Source organism: Trichosporon asahii, assembly GCF_000293215.1.
Source record: "Trichosporon asahii var. asahii CBS 2479 unplaced genomic scaffold scaffold00017, whole genome shotgun sequence".
In the NCBI taxonomy this organism is placed as follows: Eukaryota; Fungi; Basidiomycota; class Tremellomycetes; order Trichosporonales; family Trichosporonaceae; genus Trichosporon; species Trichosporon asahii.
Genome location: NW_014040907.1, coordinates 309,490 through 331,989, shown reverse-complemented (window position 1 = coordinate 331,989; position 22,500 = coordinate 309,490). Strand labels below are relative to the sequence as shown.

General features: G+C 60.1%; 9 protein-coding genes across 9 annotated transcripts; 3 read left to right on the top strand and 6 right to left on the bottom strand.

The window, feature by feature from the left end:
• Positions 1-41: 41 nt before the first annotated feature.
• On the top strand, positions 42-656 carry A1Q1_07713 (uncharacterized protein; the record flags this gene model as incomplete). Its single annotated transcript, XM_014326725.1, has 1 exon — positions 42-656. One exon carries the CDS (start codon positions 42-44, stop codon positions 654-656), a length of 615 nt encoding a protein of 204 aa, XP_014182200.1.
• A 379-nt stretch (positions 657-1,035) lies between these two features.
• A1Q1_07712 (uncharacterized protein) lies at positions 1,036-3,981 on the top strand (the record flags this gene model as incomplete). Its single annotated transcript, XM_014326724.1, has 2 exons — positions 1,036-1,152; positions 1,507-3,981. The coding sequence occupies 2 exons, from the start codon at positions 1,036-1,038 to the stop codon at positions 3,979-3,981; spliced, it is 2,592 nt and encodes an 863-aa protein (XP_014182199.1).
• Positions 3,982-4,075: 94 nt separating this feature from the next.
• Positions 4,076-5,232, top strand: A1Q1_07711 (uncharacterized protein; the record flags this gene model as incomplete). The annotated part of the gene is made up of 4 exons (XM_014326723.1): positions 4,076-4,186; positions 4,307-4,448; positions 4,508-4,899; positions 4,972-5,232. The coding sequence occupies 4 exons, from the start codon at positions 4,076-4,078 to the stop codon at positions 5,230-5,232; spliced, it is 906 nt and encodes a 301-aa protein (XP_014182198.1).
• Positions 5,233-5,351: 119 nt separating this feature from the next.
• On the bottom strand, positions 5,352-8,663 carry A1Q1_07710 (uncharacterized protein; the record flags this gene model as incomplete). Its single annotated transcript, XM_014326722.1, has 11 exons — positions 5,352-5,545; positions 5,589-5,619; positions 5,658-5,850; positions 5,953-6,113; positions 6,200-6,465; positions 6,538-6,620; positions 6,668-6,826; positions 6,920-7,231; positions 7,418-7,599; positions 7,654-8,243; positions 8,483-8,663. 11 exons carry the CDS (start codon positions 8,661-8,663, stop codon positions 5,352-5,354), a joined length of 2,352 nt encoding a protein of 783 aa, XP_014182197.1.
• Positions 8,664-9,233: 570 nt separating this feature from the next.
• Positions 9,234-10,202, bottom strand: A1Q1_07709 (uncharacterized protein; the record flags this gene model as incomplete). Its single annotated transcript, XM_014326721.1, has 5 exons — positions 9,234-9,248; positions 9,292-9,393; positions 9,436-9,622; positions 9,668-9,793; positions 9,844-10,202. The coding sequence occupies 5 exons, from the start codon at positions 10,200-10,202 to the stop codon at positions 9,234-9,236; spliced, it is 789 nt and encodes a 262-aa protein (XP_014182196.1).
• A 1,075-nt stretch (positions 10,203-11,277) lies between these two features.
• Positions 11,278-12,155, bottom strand: A1Q1_07708 (glutathione peroxidase; the record flags this gene model as incomplete). The annotated part of the gene is made up of 6 exons (XM_014326720.1): positions 11,278-11,389; positions 11,437-11,537; positions 11,648-11,755; positions 11,811-11,826; positions 11,877-11,926; positions 11,970-12,155. 6 exons carry the CDS (start codon positions 12,153-12,155, stop codon positions 11,278-11,280), a joined length of 573 nt encoding a protein of 190 aa, XP_014182195.1.
• A 423-nt stretch (positions 12,156-12,578) lies between these two features.
• On the bottom strand, positions 12,579-14,297 carry A1Q1_07707 (uncharacterized protein; the record flags this gene model as incomplete). The annotated part of the gene is made up of 1 exon (XM_014326719.1): positions 12,579-14,297. One exon carries the CDS (start codon positions 14,295-14,297, stop codon positions 12,579-12,581), a length of 1,719 nt encoding a protein of 572 aa, XP_014182194.1.
• Positions 14,298-15,093: 796 nt separating this feature from the next.
• On the bottom strand, positions 15,094-17,059 carry A1Q1_07706 (capsule structure designer protein 3; the record flags this gene model as incomplete). Its single annotated transcript, XM_014326718.1, has 2 exons — positions 15,094-16,390; positions 16,692-17,059. 2 exons carry the CDS (start codon positions 17,057-17,059, stop codon positions 15,094-15,096), a joined length of 1,665 nt encoding a protein of 554 aa, XP_014182193.1.
• Positions 17,060-20,284: 3,225 nt separating this feature from the next.
• On the bottom strand, positions 20,285-22,121 carry A1Q1_07705 (uncharacterized protein; the record flags this gene model as incomplete). The annotated part of the gene is made up of 4 exons (XM_014326717.1): positions 20,285-21,383; positions 21,459-21,836; positions 21,888-21,953; positions 22,009-22,121. The coding sequence occupies 4 exons, from the start codon at positions 22,119-22,121 to the stop codon at positions 20,285-20,287; spliced, it is 1,656 nt and encodes a 551-aa protein (XP_014182192.1).
• Positions 22,122-22,500: the final 379 nt, after the last annotated feature.

Below are 22,500 nucleotides of genomic sequence, written 5' to 3'. Positions count from 1 at the left end.
GAACCTCCCCATCAGACTCTATAACACCCCCAAAGCTCACCATGCCCCCCTCACGACCCCAAGCAGCAATGAGAATCCACCGACCCCATCGGCGCCGACAGGACCCCGTCATCCCTCCGGCCCCTCCGAAGAGGGAAGACGTCGAGCGTTCTCGCCTCCTAGCCCAGTTGGAGAGGGAGAAACGCCGTGTGGCATCTCTCGACGCAGACTTCCGCTCCATCGGCAAGAGACAGGAGGAGATCCGTCGTCGTGCTCGGCCGACATTGCCGCTGTCGTGGCTCCCCCCTGCTCCAGCCACGCATGAGGCGTGTGGTCACACCGCAGATGGCGTCAACGGCACCACCACCAACGGGGACCCCGAGAATGTCGTCAACGGTGCCAATGGAAGCAACACTGAGCAGCGCGCGCCAGTGAGGAGCAACAGCACCGCGATCAGAAGTAACAGCATCACACGGCGGGATCAAGACCTCGACGCGCACACGCAACTCGCCCTCGCGAGACTTGACGAGACGGCAGCCCAGAGACGTATCGAGCGAGCCGAGAGGCTGATCAAGATCCAGACTGTTGAGGGGTTGTTGGCGAGGCTAGTCCCGGAGGGTGGAGAGGAGGGATACGACCAGGGGAGTGAGCCGAGCGAGTCTGTTCTTACGGCATAGGCGTTGAGCGGTCTGTAGGCAAGCGAGTGTGTGGCATGACGGAGAGGGCATTGTGCACTGATGGATACTGACCGACGTCCTCGGACTCAAGCCCAGATTGGAATCCGAAACCCTGCCAACCGTGACATCTGAGACGGGGTCCATGATTACTGACAAAGCCGCACCGCCGCACTCCGAGCATCTCGAAGACAACCAACTCGCCATTGTCCCTCACCACCATCGCAACATGCTTGCAGCATGCTTATAATCTCCCACCAGCAGTCATCGCGTTGCACGCCCCAGTACGACTTGACGTCTCCCATTTTCACGAGCCAGGCGCTCAGGATAAGCCGGCTTATCCCCATCCCTACCTTGAAACTTCAATCCTTGAAGGACCGACATGAGGATCGCACTCGCAGCATACCTCGCCCTCGCTACCGCGGCCGCGGCTGCGCCGATCCGCGTCCCCTGCGACGCACTTCCCTCTTCCACTTCAGCAACTCCTGCGATCACGAGTGTGAGGGCCCCGCCACGCGAGCACGGGCCGGTCCTGTATCGCCGTGATGAGGGCGGTGACGGGGGTAACGGCGACAATGGTGAGAATGGCGACAATGGTGAGAACAATGGCGAGAACAGCGGCGACAACAACGGCGACAACAACGGCGACAACAACGGCGACAACGATGGCAACGATGGCGGCGATGGAGGTGGCGACCTGGGTGAAGGCGAGGGGGACAATGGTGGCGGAGAAGGAGAAGGCGGCCAGGGGAACGCCGGTGGCAGCGGCAAAGGAGAGGACCACGGCGGCGAAGGCGACCACAATGGCGACAACGGCGGCGACAACGGGGGAGACAGTGGCGAAAAGCCGGAGGAGAACGCCGATTCCGGCAGCGGTGGAGAAGGGGAAGTCGCGGCCGAGAACTCCGAGGGACACGACAACCCCGAGGGCGGCGAGCAACCCGCCGAGGGAGAGGGTGACAAGCAAGGCGACGGCAACGGCGTGGGCGGGAATGGAGGAGACAAGGGTGGAGAAGGCGAGGAAGGCGGTGGCAATCACGAGGGGGAGAACACCGACGACGGTGGTGAAGGCAAGGAGGGGGGCAAAGGCGGAGGTGAGGGCAATGGTGAACCGGCTCCTGATGGCAACCACGGCGACGGCCAGGAGCAAGGCGACAACCCCGCCGACGGCAACAATGGCCAGGAGAACCAGGGAAACGGTGGAGGAGAAAGCCACGACGAGAAGAAGGAGAACGCCGACGGCGGTGAACAGAAGGAAGGCAACAAGAAAGAGGAGAACATCATCGGCTACGGCGCCTTCGCTGAGGTTCCTGCCGACAACGCACCACCTCCGCAAGGTGCCAACGACGCCGTCGCCCTGGATGCCAATGAGAGCGCCATCGCCGATAAGGCGGCGGGAGTTGCCCCGGCCACTGGCGCTGCAGGAGCTGTCGCAGGTGCGGGGGCCGCTGGTGCTGCTGTAGGTGCCACAGCTGCTGGGGCTGCTGGCACCACCAACGGCACGGGAGCCGCTTACGGTGGAACGACTGGGCCGTGGGCAGCTACCGCCGTCCCCGCCACAGCAGGTGGCACTGCTGGTGCGGCTGCTGCTGGCGCCGCTGCCGGTGGCACCACCGGAAGCGCCCCTCAAGCTGCTGCTCCCAATGGTAACGCCACTACCCCGGGATCTGCCTTGGCGGCCGCCGGAGCTGCAGCTGCTGCGGGCGCTGGCCCAGCCGGAGGGGTCGCGGGCGCTGTCGGAGCTGGCCCCGCCGGTCAAGCTGCCCTTGGGGCTACCCCCGCCGCCGGAAAGGCTGCCGCCGAGAACGTCGCTGCTGGAACTCTTGCGGGTGCCGGCGCTGCAGGCGCTGCCGTCGGTGTTCCTGCAAATGCTGCCGCCATGGGTGCTGCCGCTGCCGGTATCAGTGCAGTTAAGGGAGCTACCGCCACGACCGCCGCCGCTGAGGGCAGCACAACCTCCGCCGCTGATGCGTTGAAGGCGAGCCAGACCATGACAATCACGGAGGCATACGACAAAGTCTTCGATCCGAACCTCGACCCGAACTCGATGGACCAGAAGTTATGGACCTGGTGGGACGGCTACCTGGGCATGAGCGACGACGTAGGGTTCGACAAGTTCGACGTGGTCAACGAGTCACAGCTGTCACTCTACCGCCAGATTGACAGCAAGCCCGAGCGGTTCGAGTGGAGGGGCCCCATGGCCAGCCGTCAGTACCGGCGCGAGCGGTTCCTTGCCACAAAGCACAAACTGGAGCAGTTCATCGGCACGGAGGCCGGGAAGAATACCGAGGCTGATAAGCAGTGGCAGCAGCAGGCTCTGGAGCAGAAGCAAAGGCTCATCGACAACGAGGTTCAGAAGAAGGCGAACGCAGCGGCGGGCGTCACGACGACGCCTGTAGGCTTGCAGGCTACTACGACGGCCAAGGCGAAGACACCGGCGACTTGGTCAAAATCGAAGAACGACGCAGTCATGGTTGCGCACCCGACGCAGACCGGGAAGACGACCGAGGAGAGGAATAAGGAGTTTGATGCCTGGTACAGCAACTACCTGCTCACCGAGTCCAAAGCCTCTCCCAAGACCGCCCAAGCCAAAGGGGCTACAGGCGTTGCCGCGGTATCCACGATCCCCACTCCTATCCCGATCTCTACTATTGCATACAACGGTCCCCCCGACCCGGCTGGGGAGATCAAGACCATCTGGGCCCTACCTTCCGCCACCACGGATGACGCGAAGAAGCAGCAGGCGAAGGAGAACATCAAAAACATCCTCGGCGCCATCAAGGCAGGCGTCAAGGACCGTCGTGACATCGCTCAGCCGACCGCGGCCGTCAACGCTCCTCCCGCACCCGCCGAACCAGCCTCGTCCGAGGGGGACCTGACAATGCTCAAGCTGATGGAAATGGTTAGTGCCGTCATCGCAGCGGCGGCGCGCAAGGATCCCAGCATAGTGCCGGACCCGCACACGCTGCGCCGTCGCAGCACGTGGGTGCTCGACTTTGTGCCCGAGGGCCCGTCCAGTGGAAACTGGGACGACCTGAACCGCTGGATCGAACGGTGCCAGGAATGGCGCACCGCGGCGCGCGACGAGCAGGACAGGTACGCCAAGATGGGCTTCCAGATGACGGACCCGCCGCTGATTCCGGCCGGAGGGGACTGGAACACGATCGTCCGCTGGGTCGAGAGCGCAAAGGCGTGGCGCTCCGAGTGGACGTACAAAGCTGTGTGGTGGGAGAACCATCGTGTTGATCTGCAGGCGTTCGAGGACAAGGTCCGCGGGTGGTTCAAGTCGGTGTTCGGGTCCACTGGGAAAGAGGTCAAGTGGCAGTAGGGCGCTCTCTGGTAGAGCTGGATGCATGTGGTGCCAGTGTCGTAAGCGAAGTGCATGTAGAATTCTGAATAATGAGCGATCCGCCACAATCACAATGGTCGGCTTGCTCACCGACGACGTCCTCTTGGCTGGGAGCTCAGAGCTTATGCTCAGCTCCCGGGGACGACCGAGCCTTCCCCGTAACCAGAGGGGTTGTGTGGAGCCAGTGAGTGAAACAAGACATCGACCTTGGTCTCTCACAGACACCCAGAGGGGTAAACCTTAATATCGGTACCACCACCCGTGCATGATCACACACGCTGAAGCTAACTTTCGACGTCGCCAGGTGCGGAACGTTCGTCGCGAGATGTCATGTGCAGATGGGCTCGACGTTTTGGGTATTCACAGTGACGGAGACGAATGCCCCCCTCTTGACAACTCCTCATCCCTCACTCCCAGCATGCTGACCTCCTCGTTGTTCACGCTGGGTGGGTATCGACGACGATCGCAGCGCTGACCTTAGTCCTCTCCACGGCCCTCGCCTCAGCCACTCTCGTCCGACGGCAATTCGGCGACCACCTCGGGCACAACGGCAACGTGACCTGGCCAATTCAGACGATTCCCTACGAGGAGGACGTGCCCGCCAACTGCTCGACGCCTTGCAATTCCTGGAAAGAAGCGACGCGGAAGGGCGCCTGCGCCATCCCGTTGCCCAGCAGTCTTCCCCCCGCTGCACAGACCAGCGCACTGCCTGATGGCAGCAAGCTCGCCGCTTGCCCGATATGGACGATGCGAAACGAGGACGTCTGCGCTGTGCTGGACGTTCAGGCTCAGTGTCTTCTGTGCGCGTTCCCAGAGCTGAACGAAACGGCACCGGAGTACGTTGCTTCGTATGGAGGTGTGGTGAAGGATTGTCAGGAGCAGGGGTTCAGGTTGCCGGTAGGTGTCACTTGGCCGTGGTGGGAAGGCCCGGCGCGAAAGATGATGGAAGAGCAATGCTGACTGCCACAGGAGTCGGTACCGGGGATCAACATGCAAGACCCCACATCTGGTGCGGGAGAACAGACAGCAGAGGCAAACGCCGGTACACCTTGGGACCAGGTTTATAACCCGCCGCCCGCGAACACTCCCGCCGTTGCTGCAGCTCAATCTCCCAGTAGCTCGAGCGCAGCCGCTCCATCCGCCACCACAACGTCGGGAGCGGCACGGCTCTGGTCTCACCACGTTTTGGCTCTGGGGCTGACGGCGCTCTCCATAGTGGCTATCGTGTAAGCAGGCCGGACCTGCGGAACAGAGACGTCTGGTTCTATGTACAATGCATGGGAAACAGGAAGTACAATCAACTGTCATGCTACACTCTGTCGCTACAAACACTGGCTGCTCTGCAGCTTTTACATCTTGAAGAGGAAGCCGAGGTCCTCGACGGTGAGCTTGCCGAGGGCGGCATCGGGGTCGCGGCTGAGGGCGGCGTCCGTCATGGCGAGCTTCTTCGCTTGCAGCTTGACGATCTGGTCCTCGATCGAATCCTCGACGACGAACTTCGTGATCGTCACCGCGCGCTTCTGACCGAGACGATGGATACGGTCTGGGATCAGCTGAATCACCGAGTAACAGCTCAAGACACTTACCTCCAGCCTGGTTCTCAACGGAAGGGTTCCACTGACTGTCAGTTCACGTCGCTCCATCGGGTAACTCACCCAAGAGTCCATCATGAACACGCGCGATGCCTCGGTCAGGTTGAGCGCGACACCACCCGCCTTGAGTGAAATGAGGAACACAGTGACCTGCGTGTTCTTCATGAAGTGCTGAATAGTCGCGTCACGCTGTTGGGGCGTCATGCCACCTTCAAGTCGGCAGATCTGGCGGTTAGTGATGCGAACGCCCCCTAACCTACGTTGAAGCCAGCACGCTGCAGGCGGAACGCAATGATGTCCAGGAACGACACGAATTGGGAGCTGGAGTTAGCTTGAGACTTATGATGCGTGAGCTCACAAGACGAGCGACTTGATGGTGCAGTCCTGCTTGCGGAGCTTCTCGAGCTCGTCGACAAGCGCCTCGAGCTTCGACGACGAACGCCACTTGTCAACGTCGAGGCGCGACAGGATACCCTGGCGAGCGCGCTTCGCATTCGTCTCGGAGAGGTCGATAGCCTCCTGCTCAAGGTCAATCGAGATCTCGATGTGGCACACAGGACACTCGGGCTGAATGATTAGCTTCCTCACGGAGACAGGAAGCTTACGTTGTGACCTCGGAGTTGCTGCATCTCAAGGTACTGCTTGATGCACTCGCGGTCGAAGACGTGATGGCACTGGGAGACGATAGCATCCTCGGCCGAGTCGTTGCAGATACGGCAGATACTGCCCTCGGTGGTTGGCTGCGCGAGCGAGCTCGTCTGCGACTTGAGCACGAGGTCGGGGTGGCACGCCATCTGACGCATTCTTGTGATGAGCGAGAAAATGTTGGAGTAGTCTAGTGTCAGCTTGTAGCGCAGACCAGGCCAGCTTACTGTTCAAAACAGTTCCAGCCTCAACGTAGGTGTTGAACTCGCGCTTCGCATTGGTAAAGAGACTCATGTACAGTTCCTTCTCGGCAGGCGAGAAGTAGTCACGGCGAATGACGAGGGTGCGCGGAGGAAGACCAAGGTCGTCGGCACGCTCAATCTTCGTTCGACTGAGAGTTAGCAGGCAATGACTAGGACAAAACTCACCGGAGCATCATGCGGTCGAGCAGAATCTTGAGCTTCTTGAAGGCAGTGTGGCCGGGGTTGCCCGGTTCGATACCGTAGCGGACGATGGGGGTGAGAATCTCCGAGTTCCAGAACGAGACATGGTCCATCGGCTTGTGTCCGCAGTCATCGCAGTGACGCCTGTCACCGAACTTCCAGTGAAGCGACTTGCACGAGCACTTCTTGCAGTAATAGAAACTGACGTCAGCACCAAGACCACTCGGGCAAGCTCACCTGAAGGGATCGGCTCCGAGGAAGCGGACGAGCGAGTACAACTCTCCGACACGGTTTTGCAGCGGAGTACCCGAGAGACACCAGCGGTACTTGGCCTTGAGCGCGAAGGCAGCCTTGGCAGCGTTTGTCGTGCGCTCCTTGATGTTGTGCGCCTCATCGAGGATGACGCGGAACCACTCGAACGCGTGCATCGGGCTCGGCTCCGTAATCATGAGGTTGCCGCGCTTGAAGCCGCGCTGCTGCCTGCGGAAGGATGCCTCGAGCGTACCGTACGAGCACAGCACAACGTCATACTTCTTCAGGTCGATCTTGCTGCGCGAGTTGCCGTGCCACAGGCAGACAGAGAAACCCTCGGCGTGCGTCTCGATTTCGTTCTTCCACTGCATGAGCGCAACGACTGGCGCGACGACGAGCGACGGCTTGCGACGAGGCTCCGAGAGGAGGAGCGCAATGGTCTGGATACTGCGAGTTAGGAAGCAACATGACAGGTTGACTCACGTTTTACCCATTCCCATCTCGTCAGCCAGCATACCTCCCTTCCAAGGACCTTCCTCTTGCTTCTTCATCCAGTACAAACTCTCCTTCTGGAAAGGCAGCAGCGTCAGCTTCAATGACGGGTGTGCCTCCATGGGGACCGGCTTGACAGGCTCAAGGTTGGCCTCGAGATCACCCCAAGCGTCCTTAAGTTCGGGATGGTGCTGATATCAGTTGCGCTCTCAGAAAGACCAACTTACCCTCTGCAGGCGGATCTGGTTCTTCTCGCCCTGCGTCAGCTTGCGCCCAAGCTCGGCAGCAAGCTTGCGCTCCATCTTCTTGATCTCTGCCTTCTCGGCGTTCTCCTCGTCCTTCTCGCGGCGGCTCTTCCTCTTCTTCCCCTTCCATGCTTCAGGGAGATCCTCGCTCTCGCCGCCGTCCAGGCGTCTTCCCTTGGACGCCTTAGCCTTGCCTTTGCCCTTCTTCTTCGGAGCTGGCGAGTCAGACAAATCGGAGAGGAAGTCCGACTCCTCGGCCTCGGACTCGGATCCGTCCCAGATCTTGTCGGCTAAGGGAGTGCTAGTCCCACTGGCGCCGGGGGTAGGCAGCGCCGACGAGGAAGACGAACCGTTCATGCGACGCTCGGCGGCGCGCAGGATCGCAGCGCGGTTGACGGAGGAAGGCGCAGGCTTGACGTCTTCCTCACTAAGAACGAAGTCACTACCCTCGTCATCGTCGTCGTCGCTGCTGCTGATCGAGATCGCCTTCGCTTTGCCCTTGCCCTTACCGCGGGCGGCGGTCTTGGCCAGAGGCTGATCTTCCTCGGACTCAGATTCGGGCTCCGCCTTGACTTTCAGGGGGCGTCCGCGACCGCGACGCGCGGGTGGGGGAGGTGTGAGGATGTCTTCCTTGTCATCATCGTCGTCGTTCAAAAGTAAAACATCGTCGTCGACGGGCTCGCTCTTCACGGAGGCGCGGCGCGAAGGGCGAGTCGGCAGGCTGACATGATCGAGGACCTGACGCTTGTTGGATCGAGTGGAGACGGAGGAGGAGGCTGAGGTCAGAACAAACAAAGGAGGGGTGACTCACCTCTGCGTTTGCCGCGGACGGGCTTAACGTCCTCTTCGTCAGACATGCTGAGTGGTGTCGGTACCTGGTTACCAGAGGAGGGTGTGGATTCCTCGGAGGGGGCCGAGAGTGCTTTCTTCTCGCTCGGAGTCGGGAGCGGGTTGCCGCGCGTGGTCCGCGAGGACCGTCGTGTTCCTACCATCGGGAGTGTGGTGTGTGGGGGGTGGCGAGGGGGATGGGGTGTTTCCAGAACGCGAAAGGGCGTCGCTGCTGCCCAACGTGGTGTCCCCCGCGTCCTGGGCGACAGTCATATATTTTCGGTGGAGGCCCGGTTGACTGGACTTGCATGGACTGATCCATGCGCGCGTTCTTTGGCCGTTCAAAGTTGCCGTTTCAGGGCCCAGCACGCGAAACCCAGGTGCCGATCACCGATCAATCTCCTCCCTGCCCAGCCAGCCAGCGCAGACTGGCCACCGTACGACCGCCAGACCCACTACTGCGGGGGCGACGGAGACGTCCGCAACGGCCGCGAAAAGTCTATCACGTTGTGCATCAATCTCACAACAGGTACAAATAATACTAGTGGTTATATGCAAGGTATCTCTAATCGTTGCGTAAGATTTCGTAGAATGGGTAGTGCGTTGGTATAGTGTAGGTGTGCTGCCTTCCGGGTAACAAAGAGGAAGAGGAAGACAAGAGTAAATCAGTTAGTAGTACCTGCGGGGTCAGTGGGCTGGTCGGGGGCGGGCAGGCAACCATAAAGCCTGGCTACTCACTCGATCTCGAGCTGCAATGTCAGCTATTTGCAATGAAGAGGGCAAGCTACTCACGTACTGCAGCGCGACGTCGCGCGGGGAAAGAACGTTAAGACCGATCGGGTTGAACGTTGACTCGTTAAATGATCGAATAATGGCCTCAGCACGTCGAAGCTCCTGATCGTCAGCTCGAAGATTGGCCAGCGGTCAGCTACCCACCTTCTCGAAGTGACTCGTGTGCCACATCAGACTAGTCCACCACGTCGCAATCGCAAGCAGATTGTCCATGACAGCCCCGCTGACAGAGTACGCCTCGCGCAGGGGCACGTTGATCTCCTCGATGAACGCAGTGAACTTGGCAGGGCTAATGCGCGACTCAAGCTCGAGCGGGAAGGTCGTCGAGAACCTGGGTATGTTAGCTACGAACGCCAGGGGGCTAAGCTAGACGTACTGGCAGATGTCGCCGAGGTGCCAGTCGCGCTCAATGCGAACAATCTCCTTGGGCAGGTCGCGCCCGATCATGCCCGTCTGCGGCTGGCCGTAATACGTCGAATTCGGCACGCCGGCCTGGGGCACGCTGGACCGCGGCTCGCTGTCGTCAGCTCAATCGCGGGCCTACTAGCTCACCCTTGTCCACCGCGCCATCCAGCAAGGTCACCCTGGACTTTCTCCTCCCATCTCGTCAGCTTCTTCGGCGGCTGCTCCTCGAGCCACGGCTCGTGGAACGCCTCCGGCTTCGCGCTGCCGTTCAGCGAGCCAAACTTGTCCTGCTGTGATGGCGTAGCGGGGGACGTTGGCCGCGAGCGCGGCGCGGCGGAGAGCGACGACGGAGGCCGCGGCGACAACGACTTGCGCTCAAACGCCTGCGGCGGCGACGCGGAAGGTGGGCTGTAGTACGCTGTTCCTGTACCACCGTTCTGAGCGTTCTGGGTTACTGTCGCGATCGCCGGACGCATGAACGGGTGGTTAGCGGGTGGGGACGCCATTTTGTTGTTCTTGGCGGAGTCGGCGAAGGATGAAGAGTGAGAAGATGTGTAGGCTGTGGAAGGGAGGGGCGGGAAGGGGGCGGTGGGCGTTTGTCACTCGATGCACGGATGTTCACCGGGCCATGCAGTCGTTTTCGGCGTCGCGAGAATGCCGGAAGGAGGGTGTAGTGAGGTGCGATGGGTTGGGTGGAGAGTGAGCAAGTGAGAATTCATCGCCGAGCAGCGAGCGCACACAGAGCAACAATAGCGGCGGCGGATGCCAGGGTGGGAGGGTCGGAAGGCGGTCAAAGCGGCACGCCAGCTGGGTCGGCAGCCAGGCACGGGAGCTGGTAGGCGTCGCGGGACCGTAGACGGACGGTTCAATGGATGAGATCCCGTCTCTCCGAGCATTCAGATGCAGAGTGCGCTGTTCCGCCGCATGGTCGGCTGCGCTTGTCTAAATGTCTCAGCTCGCTATGCAACCGCACCAGAACGCGATCAGAACATCTCGCTCGATCTTTGCAGACAAAGTCATTCACTCAACTTTCGCGGCAGGTGCCTGGCACATCCAGGAAAACTTCCTGGATCGCCGTTGCCTGGCCATCAGCCCTGCCTGCAAGAAGGAGACTTCGCTCGTGATACAAGCCGGCACTGTCTAGACTATAGACTAGAAAACTGAGAGACGTGAAGGAAGCAAAAGTCACTGCCGTTGCAACTGCTTCTATGTGGTCAGCGAGAATAAGATCTTCCCCCGGCCTGGTGGAGGATCATCGCTCCTTGCTCTGCTCATCTCAAACCCTGCCTCCCAGCTTCCAGAGGACCTTGCCGCTGGGAGCGGGAGACGAATATCCGCTCTACAGATGCCCCGCGCATGGCGGCCGAAAGGTCATCAACGATATGACGACCGTCACTGTGGAGATCTTCTTGTGCGGGGCTACGGAGCACTTTCAGGGGCCAGTGTCCGCTCGCCGACGGCCAAGCCGACCTCCACTCTGCATGTCGCGCCATCGCACCAGGAAATGAATCAGCAATAACAAGATAGCATCACCGGAGGTTACAACATGGGGCCCGGGCCGAGAACGGCGGAAGAGACAGATTAGGCGTTGAGGAGCTTCTCGATCTTGGGCGCGATGCTCGCGGGCGTCGTCGTGGAGCCGAAGCGGTCGACGAGCTTGCCGTTCTTGTCGACGAGGAACTTGGTGAAGTTCCTGCAATGTCAGCTGGGGCTTCTTCCATTGAGCGGAAGCGGACGTACCACTTGATCGAGGTCGTGCCAGCGACACCGCCGGCGCCGGGAGCGTTCTGCGACTTGAGCCACGCGAACACCTCGTTCATGTCAGGACCGTTGACCTTGCTCTGCGATGTCAGCTTCGACTAACCCACAGAAGCTCACCTTCTTAGCAAGAGGGAAGGTGACACCATGGTTGACCTGTCATGTCAGTTTGCGTGTTAACGGAGAAACGGACCTGGCAGAACTCAGCGATCTGCTCGTCGTTGCCGGGCTCCTGGCCGTTGAACTCGTTCGAGGGGAAACCGATGACCTCGAAGCCGCGGTCGTGGTAGTCCTTGTACAGCTTCTCAAGGCCAGTGTACTGCTGTCAGCTTGCGTGAGAACGCTTCTCGTCGTACCTGGGGGGTGAAACCACTGAGGATTGTCAGCTTCTGATATATCAGGAGGCCGCCAGCTGCACTTACCACTTGGAAGCGGTGTTAACAATCAGAACGACCTTGCCCTTGAGCGTCGACTGGAAGGTTAGCTTGACGTCCTCGGAAACAGAAGAAGCTCACAAAGTCGAGGTACTTGTCCTGGCCGGGGAGCTGAGCCTTGAGGTCGTAGAACGACTTGTTCCCGGCGTCGGCGGGGAGGTTCTCGTATCCGAGCTTGGACTTGATAGCGCCGAACATGTCTGGAGAAGAGGATGCCTTGGATGATATGGAGAGATGTCTGGAAAAGGTGGCGAGACGGCGACTCATTAAGTAGTTTAGCTGTTTCGAGGAAGCCGCAGCATGCGAGCGAACCAAATCTAGGGCGAGCTATCAGCGGGTGGCGTTTATCGTCATAGCCGTGCTGGCCGTGCCTGACCGACCCATGTCGGCCGGGCCAAGTGTCCGTCTCACGTCCGTATCCAGCAAGAAAAGTGAATCAGATCAGTCAGCTCGTGAGAGAATGCTGACAGATGCCAGATCCGTGGCGGTGGACAGATGTGCTTTGTGTCTTGTAGTCTCGATGCATACATTGATAAAGTATACAGGTAGTGCAAAAATATGATCTAAACGCTGAACCCTCTAAACTGAAACTGTGGTGATGAAATAGCTGGCCGTGGCTCCGGCCAAATTTTATGGTTTTCGCGGCCCAGCGTTGACAGCGGTCGTCGACACGTCTAACGGTCTATCCGTCTAGTCGAACGTGATCTTCGTGGCCTTGGGCGCGTTCGTCGTGTCCTTGTAGAACGCGCCGTAGCTTCCGTGCTCCTTCTTCTTGATCGTGGACGGGAAGCGGTCCATCTCCTTCGGCACCTCGGCGCCAGCGTCACGGAGAACACGCATGAACTCGCCCGCGAGCGATCGCTCGTGGTTCTCGCCCGTGAAGAACGTGACAGCCTTTCCGGTCTTGCCGGCACGGCCTGTTCGTCCACAGCGGTGGACGAAGTCCTCAGTCGTGAGCGGGAAGGTGACGTTGATGACGAGGGCGACATCGGGAATGTCGAGACCACGGGCGGCGACGTCGGTAGCGACAAGAACGTTGACGCTGCCGTCCTTGAAGGCGTCGAGAGCCTTGAAGCGGTCGTTCTGGTTCATGTCACCGTGGAGGGCACCAACCTTGTAGCCGGCGCGGCGGATGGTGTACTCAAGACGCTGGGCCTCCTTCTTGTAGAGACCGAAGACGAGAACACGGGCACCGGGGTTCGACTTGAGGTGGTTACGGAGGTGCCACGTGAGACGGCCGTCCTTGTCGCGGGGGTTGTCGAGGACCTCGACGACCTGCTCAATGCGCTTGTTGGCCGAGAGCTCGTCAGAGCCGACAGTGACCTTAACGGGCTCAGTGAGGAACGACGACGCGAGGCGGCGGACGGACTCGGGCCAGGTGGCCGAGAACATCACGGTCTGGCGGCCGCCGTCGTGCTTGGGGCAGTGGGCGATGATGCGACGGATGTCGTTCTCGAAACCGGCGTCGAGCATGCGGTCAGCCTCGTCAAGGACAAGGTACTTGATGCCCGAGAGGTCAAGGTCGCCCGAGTCGGCGAGGTCGAGGGTTCGTCCCGGGGTACCGACGACGATGCGGGTGTTGGGAGCCTTGATCTTGGCAATCTGCTCTCCCTTGGGAACACCACCGAAAAGCGAGACAGCCTCGATGTTGAGCTGCTTGCCGAGCTTGACGAGGGTGTCGAACGACTGCTGGGCAAGCTCACGGGTAGGCGCAAGCACCAGCATGGCGAGCTTGCCCTTGCCCTTCTTGCCGGCGGGCGGGAGCTGGCTCAGCAGCTGCATACCGGGCACACCGAACGAGAGGGTCTTTCCGGAACCAGTCTCGGCGATACCGACGACGTCGCGCTTGGCCATGAGAGCGGGCCACGAAACGGACTGGATGGGAGTCGGCTTCGTGAACGACGACAGGAACTGGCTAATCGCGGGGTTGACAACGAGCGAGGCCATGTCGAGGTACGGCGGGTAGAGGGCGGGCTCGAGGGTGATGTTCTGCTCCTTGAGGAAAGCGTTGTCGGCAGCGGTGAACTCGCGGGTGGGGGCAGCCGGGGTGGCCTCGGCGGCCTCGGCAGCGGCGGCAGCAGCCTTGAGCTTCTTGAGCTGCTTCTTCGAGAGGGCGGGAGCCTCCTGGCCCTCGGCGGGGGTCTCGATGATGGTCTCGGCGGGGGTGGCAGGCGACTCCTCCTTCGTCTTCTTGGACTTCTTGGGCTCCTCGCCATCGTCCTCAGCCTTGCGCTTCTTGTCCTTCTTCTCTTTCTTGTCCTTCTTGTCCTTCTTCTCCTTCTTCTCGGGGGCGGGGGCGTCCTCGCCGGCAGCCTCGGCAGCAGCAGCAGCCTTGGCAGCCTTACGAGCACGCTTCTCCTCCTTGAGCTTGCGGCGCTCTTCCTTGCTGATCTTCTCTTCCACCGACATGTTGTGTGATTGGTGTGATGAATACAAGCGGACGAGCCGTGTGGAGGCGCATCATGTAGTGTGCGACCGTCCTTGAAACTTTTGGTGCCTGGCACGTGACTTGGCTGGGCGGTGGCGAAGATCGCCGGGTAGTCTGGGGAACCACTCCCCTCTATCCCCACCCCTCCTGCCGCTCCATGCCGCTCAAAGTGCACTTGCATGGCAAAACTCAGCAGATCGCAAGTGACTGGTAGGTAGAGGTGAACGTGCAGGGTGGGGACCCGCAATCACGGCAGCAATCTATCATATCTCACCGCGGGACCCATCTAGTTGTACGAAGGACTGCACGCCCGTGCCTGTGTAGCAAAGGTCTCCACGAACCGTTTCTAGAAATCGCGAACTCCCCAGCAAGCAGGCACTGGGCGGTCATCTGCAGCCCGTCTGTGGCACATGTGCAGTAGTTGTTGATTGTCCGAAACCCAGGGGTACATTTTGGCTGGTTGTCAAATGAGTCTATGAAACTAGCTTCACCAGCGCCGGCTTCCGCCGGCGCATTGGGAGAGTCACGTGAATTGGTCGCTACGGTGAGAAATGTCGGCCAATCAGAACACGAATCGAAAGTACATCCTCTATAATAGGTTACCTGTTAATATTGGGGTATGAGAAATACGATAAGGAAACCGACAAGCCGGAGTGTGGATGGTGTGCGGTAGTGTGTGTCTATGTGTACAGTTGCTAGAGGCCCTCTGGGGCTGCAAGACAAGGTGCGAGCGCGGCGTGTGGCATCCGCGTGCTCGCCCATTGGGCCAGAGGCCGCTTAAATGCTCATGATGCTCATGAAGCGGAACTCCTGTCCACCGCTTGGGTCGTCGGTCTCCTCGAGCAGGCGGCACGTGAGCGTGTGGTCGCCCGGCGGGATGTTCCAGATCTGCTTCGTCGAGCCCGTGTTGTAAGGGTTGGTCCAGTATCCCTTGAGGACGATGGAAAGGGCATTGTTGTTCTCCTGATCGTCGACCCAGCACTTGACGTTGCCGAGACCAAAGTCCTTGCTCGAGAGGTAATACAGGATGAGCTTGCCCTGCGTCGTGGAGAACTTGAACTTGACGCGCGAGCCCGGCGTCTTGCTGACGAGGTACTTCTTCTCGGGCGAGGAGGACCACTCGTACCAGCCCTCATTCTCGATAGGGGCCAACGGGTGACGCTCGCTGCTCGTCGAGGCGCAGAACGGCGTGAGCTTCGGCGCGTGCGTGCCGTGCGCGTACTTGTCCATGAGGCGTTGAGGCGGCAGAGGGTCCTTGGGGTAAAGCTTGTCGACGTCGGTCGTTCCCTCGGCCTCCTCGAGCTCGTCCATCTCGCACAGCTGAGAGTCGATGTATGCGACCATCATCTCGCCGGAAACCTTGTGAAGCGGGCGGCCAAAATGGCGGATGTCGACGTTGTCGAGAGTATCCTTGTTCTTGTCCAACCGGTGGTTCATGGTAGCGAACCAGTCCGCAACGGTGTCAGGGTGCTCGAACATGTACGGCAGCATCGCGTTACGGCTCGAGAGCACCGGCGTGTCGTAGTAGCTGGTTGTGCCGCCGTTCAGGTCTCCGCCCATGGCGATGTTGTCGAACTTGAACGCGAACACGTTGAACACGAGGACCGCCGTGTGGTCGCGCTCAAGCATGGAGCGCAGCAGAAGCTCAAACGTCTCGATCATGGTGATGTGAAGCGGGTCGTTGATGGCGTTCTCGAGAATAACCAGGTCGGCGTCTTCCGGAACATGAAGGTGCGAGCAGTATGCGAAGTAGTCGGATCCGCGGGCAGGGACGGCTCCGTTGATGAAGGTATTGTGACCGTCGTTCGGGCCCGCCTCGCCAGACGCTCGCACGCTATGCAGGATGGAGCCCTTGGCCGACGGGAAGGTCGCGTTCAGGTGGTCAAACAGGATGCGGTGCATGTTGAACTCGCTGAGCACCTCACCCGTGGGATCTCTAAGCCCGTGACCCGTCGAGACCGAACCGCCGAGGACACCCATCGACCATGGCTCACCACGGCGCATCTTGGCCAGAGCGCGGCGCAGGCGATGATTCGTTCCCGAGTACATGATGCCGCGCGTCATCGCGTCACGTCTGAGACATTGTCAGTATCCAGATTACACGAAAGTCAGAAGATAAGAGCTCTCCAGGCACATGTGTTTAGCTCGCAGCTCTGCGTAGGGGCAGGCGTGCACACAAAGTGTGCGCCCCCGCGGGTCCGCCCGTAGCTGCACACGCAAACTTTGTCCACGGTGATCAACCGCTTTTCGAGCATGCTTAGCGCGTTGTAATGACGCCGTCCGGCCCGTCGGAAACGTGCTTCGGTCGCGACGCGCAGCAGCGTGTCGCAGCGGGAAGAGCGGCCCCATCATCGTGCCCGTTCACTAGTACTCACCCCCACTTCTCGCAAAGAGCCTTGCCCGTCTCTCCGGCGTCGCAAACATGGCACGAACGCGGTGCTTTCGGTGCCGGCGGGGGCGGCGGCGGTGCGGCCTCGGTCTTCTCAGCCTCGGCGATGACCTCCTGGATATCGTTCACGTTCGCTCCGTGCTTCGGTCCGTCGCCGTGCTTGACGTTGGTCTCGGCCGCAAAGTCGTAGTCGGCAAACCGGCCGAGAGCGCTCTGGGCGCGGTGTTCGGTGACATACTGGGAGAGGGCAGTGTCGAGGTCGAGCCCACGGATGGTGAAGAGGTATAAGGGGACGGCGAGGAGGACGACGTTGAGGGCGAGGGAGAGCCGGAGCCACGTCCGCCTGCGCTCCATCTTGAGAATGTGATAAGGAGTGTGGGGTAGTTGGGATGGAGAAGAGGGGAGGAGAGATGGAGGAAGGGAAAAGAGTTGCCTGACGGGCCGGCCGGAGGCTGCAGTGCACGTCGGTGGCTCGGGTGGTTGAGGTTTGATAAATGGAGATCTTGCCTAGGATCGGCACGCGCGAAGCAGCCAGCATATCTTCAGCACGGCTTCACGGCAGCATGGCAGCAGCCAGGCAGTATGCGCAGGGAGCAGCGAGTCCCTAATCCCAAAATGCTGGGGCCTCTGCCTCCAGGCAAGTCTAGGCCAGCCAGCCCAGGCGGGCAGCATGCAGGAATGCGAGGAGCACAGGGAGCAAAAGGTCGGCCAGAGGGCCGTAAATGAATCGCGTGAATAGGGAGGCGGCTTGAAACGGCGTCGAAACTTGCGCAGCGTAACCCTGAAGTGACCCTGGTCCAGCTCTATTCCAGCCAAGCAGCACGTTCAGCGTCCAGCGTTGCTCCGCTGCGCACGTTAGCGCCTTCTGCCGGTGCTGAACGTGTTGCGCGCAAGCTTGTGCGCTTGTTCTTGTTCGCTTCGGCTGTGCACCACTGCAGCCTTGCATTTTTTCACTTTGGGGTGAACATGGATTCTGAGGGACGTTGCTCGGTCATAAGCCTGCACGCTTTTTGCGCCAACTTTGGGACATGGGACAGCAGACCGACGCAAACACGGGAGCGGGAGTACGTACGTATGTGCAACTACTGCAATCGAGCAAAACGTCCATGGCCCAAAAAGTCGTTCGCTGGCCTTAAGCTCTGCAGGGTCAGGGAAGCCAGATGATGGCCTGAACCAGGCACCTGTCCCAGCAGTATTCGACACCAGACGCACCAGACGCATTGTCAGTGAGGACACACGGTGCCATGCATGCTAGTGGCGCAATGGTTCAACAATGCTTGCTTGGAACTGTGATGAGCCTCCCTCGCTGCTGTCCAAACACTCAACGTAGTCACTGGGGACATCTTGGGCACAGTGTGAGACTGCAGAACAGTCGTAACGAGGATGTGGAGGGATCGTGGTCCCGCAGAGCCCATCTGCCCTGGGCTCCTTCGGCGTCATCCTTATCTTCGGGCTCTCCCACACGCAATCAAGTGGCTGCGCACCATCCGACCCACTCCGGCCATTGTCCAAAAACCTTGCGTCTCCGATCACTTTGGCACCATGCCCCTTGTCCCCTCGTCTGCTCTCCTTGTGGATGGTCGTCTGACGTGCATCTCCACACTAGACATAGCACGCGATGCAATGAGAGGGCACGCGAAGCACGAGCCACAAGTCACGAGAGTGGCTCTTCGTGCCTTCATCACCAAGCGCTGCGTGCACCCTACGGTGTACGGCATAATTCCCTTCTGCGCGGCCATGCGGGCATGACAAACGCAGGATATCGTCTCTTGGGCGTAGGGCTCGGGACCATCACGTCAGCTTGTGGTACCTATCACAGTGTCACGTCCAGGCATGCATCAGCTCGCGGCGCGCTCTGCTTGTTCCTCGAAACAATCGAGCCGACTGAAAGCAGATGTGTATAAATTTCAGCTTCAAGGACGCACACATTTGGGGCCCTGCGCTTCTGCTCCTGGGGTCATTCCGGAGCGCCGGAGCAGTGCTTGGTATGCTTGGATAAGCGTATCTGAGCCAGCGTTGACAGAAGAGCAAGGGGCCCTCACAAAGTTATGTCGGTGACCCGGGGACTGACAACTTGCAATTACTCTGGGAGGACCCCGCTTCTGGAACTGGCAGCGGAGCAGCAAGTGTGGTAGTTGAAGATAGTGCCGTTCCCTCTCACCATCTCACTCTTGGGCAGTGGAACCAAACAGCCATTAGGCGGCGTTCAGTCGTATGCGTGATCATCGAGCAGATAAAGGGGGAGCTCGATGCCCAGTATCGTGAAATGAGTGCCCCTCCCTCCATCCTCGACCAGGAGTGGGGACGGAGGGGTCCAGATGGTCATATGCGGCTCACCAGAGCGAGCGTCGCACGCGCACGTCCGTTGTTATTGAATTGCGGCGGATCGTCAATCTGTGCCTCTTCATGTGTGCTTGTCTCAGCATCACCTTCCAGTGCCATCAACTTGGCGGGAGTCTGTGAGACATGAGACAACGCACACAGATCGCCACGCCTGGCCAAAGTCGGGGCACCATGAACCGTTCGTTACTGCTCGCCTCTCAATCAACCACACAGCCGCACACAGAACTAAGGGCAGGCACATGTTCAGCTCCGACTCGCGACTCAAAGTGTCTTCGCGAAGCTCAAGGCCGATTCAATTGCTCATCCAACACAACTCCAATCCACCCGCTCTTCTCCATCGCCCGGCCCCGCCTTCCCTGTCCATGCCACACATCGGTGCCTCTGATTCACGAGCACGTTCACATGCTCAACCTTCCAACTCTCAACTCTACTCTCCTTCTTTCACACGTTGCTACACCCTCCTTTCATTAAAGTCACTCACTTTGATCCAGCATCGTGCCATATCCCCATCGCGTACGAGCTCCCTCGGCCCAAACCAATGTTGGTACGCTAAACGGAGGTCAGTCTGGAGAGCAGGCCATTCGGCGTAGTCGGTGCGACGCAAGCGGCACAACCGAGCTGAGCATGCCCTCGGGTCGATAGTCAGGTTGCCTCGAACGTAAGGGGACAAGGGGCACCATTGCTGCGCGCGTTTCAAGACTCTCGACGCCCGATGGCTTCGATTCCTCGGCACTCGGCGACCGCTCGGAGAAGCAAAGGCGTGCCGGCGGTCTCGGGCCGCACTACGGGATCAACGGTGCTGCGGGCGGGAGTCGGTACGTATTTGCGCCTTAGTGTGATGGACAGATCGACTGAGAGGTGTTGTCAGCCTCGGATCCTCGGACTTGCTGCATGGGCGGTCTCGATTCAGTCTTGAGATCTGCCTCGGCGTTTCGACACTGACGTCGGAGACCGTCGGAGATGCGCGACGTGCACGGACATGGCTCACACGCCCGGGACGCCCCAAGCAGCCTCGCAGCGCCGCTCACCAGCAGCAACAGCCGCAGGAGTGCAAGTTGAATCAAGGTGCGTACATGAATATAACTATGTTCGTTATGCGTAAAGCGCGGCGCTCGGCCGCGCGACAGTATGGAAACAGTGCCGCTGGGGCGTGTAATGTCTACAGGATGTGCAAGAAGTCCTCCTACCTCTCTCCTTCGCTCTATATCTCGACATCTCAACGTCTAGTGGTCCTCGCTAGTGGTCGCCCCTATGCAACGGTGCGAGGTGCTGCCACTTAGGGTCGTTCTCGTACTTGTCCTCGACGACCTTGCGCGCCTCAGCGTACCAGTCCGTCTCCATCAGCCTCTCGATGCGCTTCAGCTGGCCCTCCTTCCTCATCCAGTCGGGGATGAAGCGGCCGATCTGCGTCGTGGCCGCGCGCTGCATCGCCTGGCTCAGGCCGTCGAGGTCGTCGTGGCGTACGTGGTACACGTATGGTTCGGGCGTGAAGCGGAGCGCGTCCTGCTGCGTACGCCAGTGCTGCCTGTTGTCCGGGTCGTCGGCGCGCCAGTCCTCGATAATGTTGATGAAGGGTACACCCATGCAGAGGCCCCAGTACGGCGACGGGGAGAGCTTCGGGTTTCCTATTCCCACGAGCATCTTGGAGCGCGCCAGCGTCTTCGTGTACTCGGCCTGAGGCATGCGGCCTAGGCTCACGATGCCCTCGGGCAGCTCCTCCGTCGTCCCGTCCGCGTCGCGCTCGCGACCAGCAGTCGAGACAAGCTTAAACGGAACCTCCTCTCCACCGACCCGGGCGGGCCGAACGCTGTCGCGAGCTTGTCCCAGGATGCCCTTGAACCCGTTCTCCTCCGTGAAGTACTTCGGCTCCTTGGCGAGGATGAGGCCGCAGTGCTCGCGCTCGTCGTAGACCTCGTACTCGAGGCAACGGTCTTCGATGCTGTATCCGATGAACTGGTTGCCGGCGCCGTTCCAAGTGATCTTGCTGTAGTCCTCAGGCGAAAGAGTCCATTGCCCGCCGAGGTCCGTGACGGGGTTCTCCCAGAAGTGCAGCACGAACGACTTCCAGTACGGGATGCCCTCCGGATACAGGTGCGACTGAATGCAAGCCTTGCGGCCGACCTGCCATGTGCCATCGGCGTCGGCCTCGTGCGCCTCGAGCTCAGCGTAGTTCGTGTCGTTGCGTGCGATGCAGTGAGCGAACTCATTGGGCTCCCAGATCACCGCCTGCACCATGCTCGGGATCTTCTGGTACACAAGCAACGTGTCCATGTGCCCGCTCGTGAAGAGGAACGTGTAGTTCAGCTCGCGGATCCCGTTCAGCATCGAGCGCGCCCTGTGTGTCAGCTGAAATGCGCATCGTAAACGTAAAGCGGACCGTGTGCCGTGGGTATTCCCGTGGGTGACTCACCAGACATCTTCACCTCCCACTCCGCCGACCTCGCCACCACGGAAGTGCTGGCTGACGCCAATGACGACCTTCTCCTGGTTTGTGCAATTGGCCCACTCGACACACTCGATGAGCCGGTCGAGCTCGCCCCAGTTACGGTCGCGAGTCGGCGAGCCGTGCGTTGCCGGGTACATCGTCTGAAGCAGCCCTTTGAGCACACGGATCTCGTTCGCTTTGGCCTTGTCACCTGGCCGCATGTCGTGAAATGGCTTCATGACCTTCCCGCTCTGTTCGCGAAGGAAATCTGATGTCGACGCCCTCGCCTTGGGATGAGACACGAAGCCGGTAAGAAACAGGATCACGCCCAGGAGAATGAGGATCGGCACACGGCGCGCATGACTGGGGTCAGCTGGAAACCATGGGGCGGAGAGACAGGTGGATGTGGCTTACGGACGGACCAGCCGGGGGATCGCCGTGATCGCCGTGTAGTCTCGACAACCTGAAGAAGATCTAGGACTGCCCGCCGAGGTGAAGCACGTTCTGCACCACCTGTCTCATGCAGCTTACTCACAGCCAATATCTCCACCCCCGCCAGCCGAGGGGAAGCTTCTCCCGACCAGCCTCAAGGTCACTGCGGAGCAGCGGCTCGCGATCCGGATCCTCAAAGGACGCCGAGCCCGCCATGTCGCTGTTGTTGCCGGCGGGTTGTTGTTATCTTCGCAGTGGAAATTCGAAGCGCCCTGTCGGCCCTGAGGAGGAAAGCGTCGTGCGTCGTAGAAAGGAGTCGTGAAGGCGTGACCAGTGACCTTGTGGAAGGCCTGCCGGAGTAATGTTACAAGAAAGTGAAAGAGTGTCTAGATGAACGATGGAGAGACGTCGAGAAGTGCGATGCGATGAGGTGTGAAGCGACAGCCAGTCGGGTCAGTCAGACCGTCCAGAGCAACGGCAGGAGTTAGTGCTGATCCTGACGCAACTCACTTGGCCTGGCGTGCATCGCTTTGATCTCCCGGGATACGGCGGTTTCGGCGTGCTGCGCAAGGAGCGTCACATGGAGTGCCTAGGG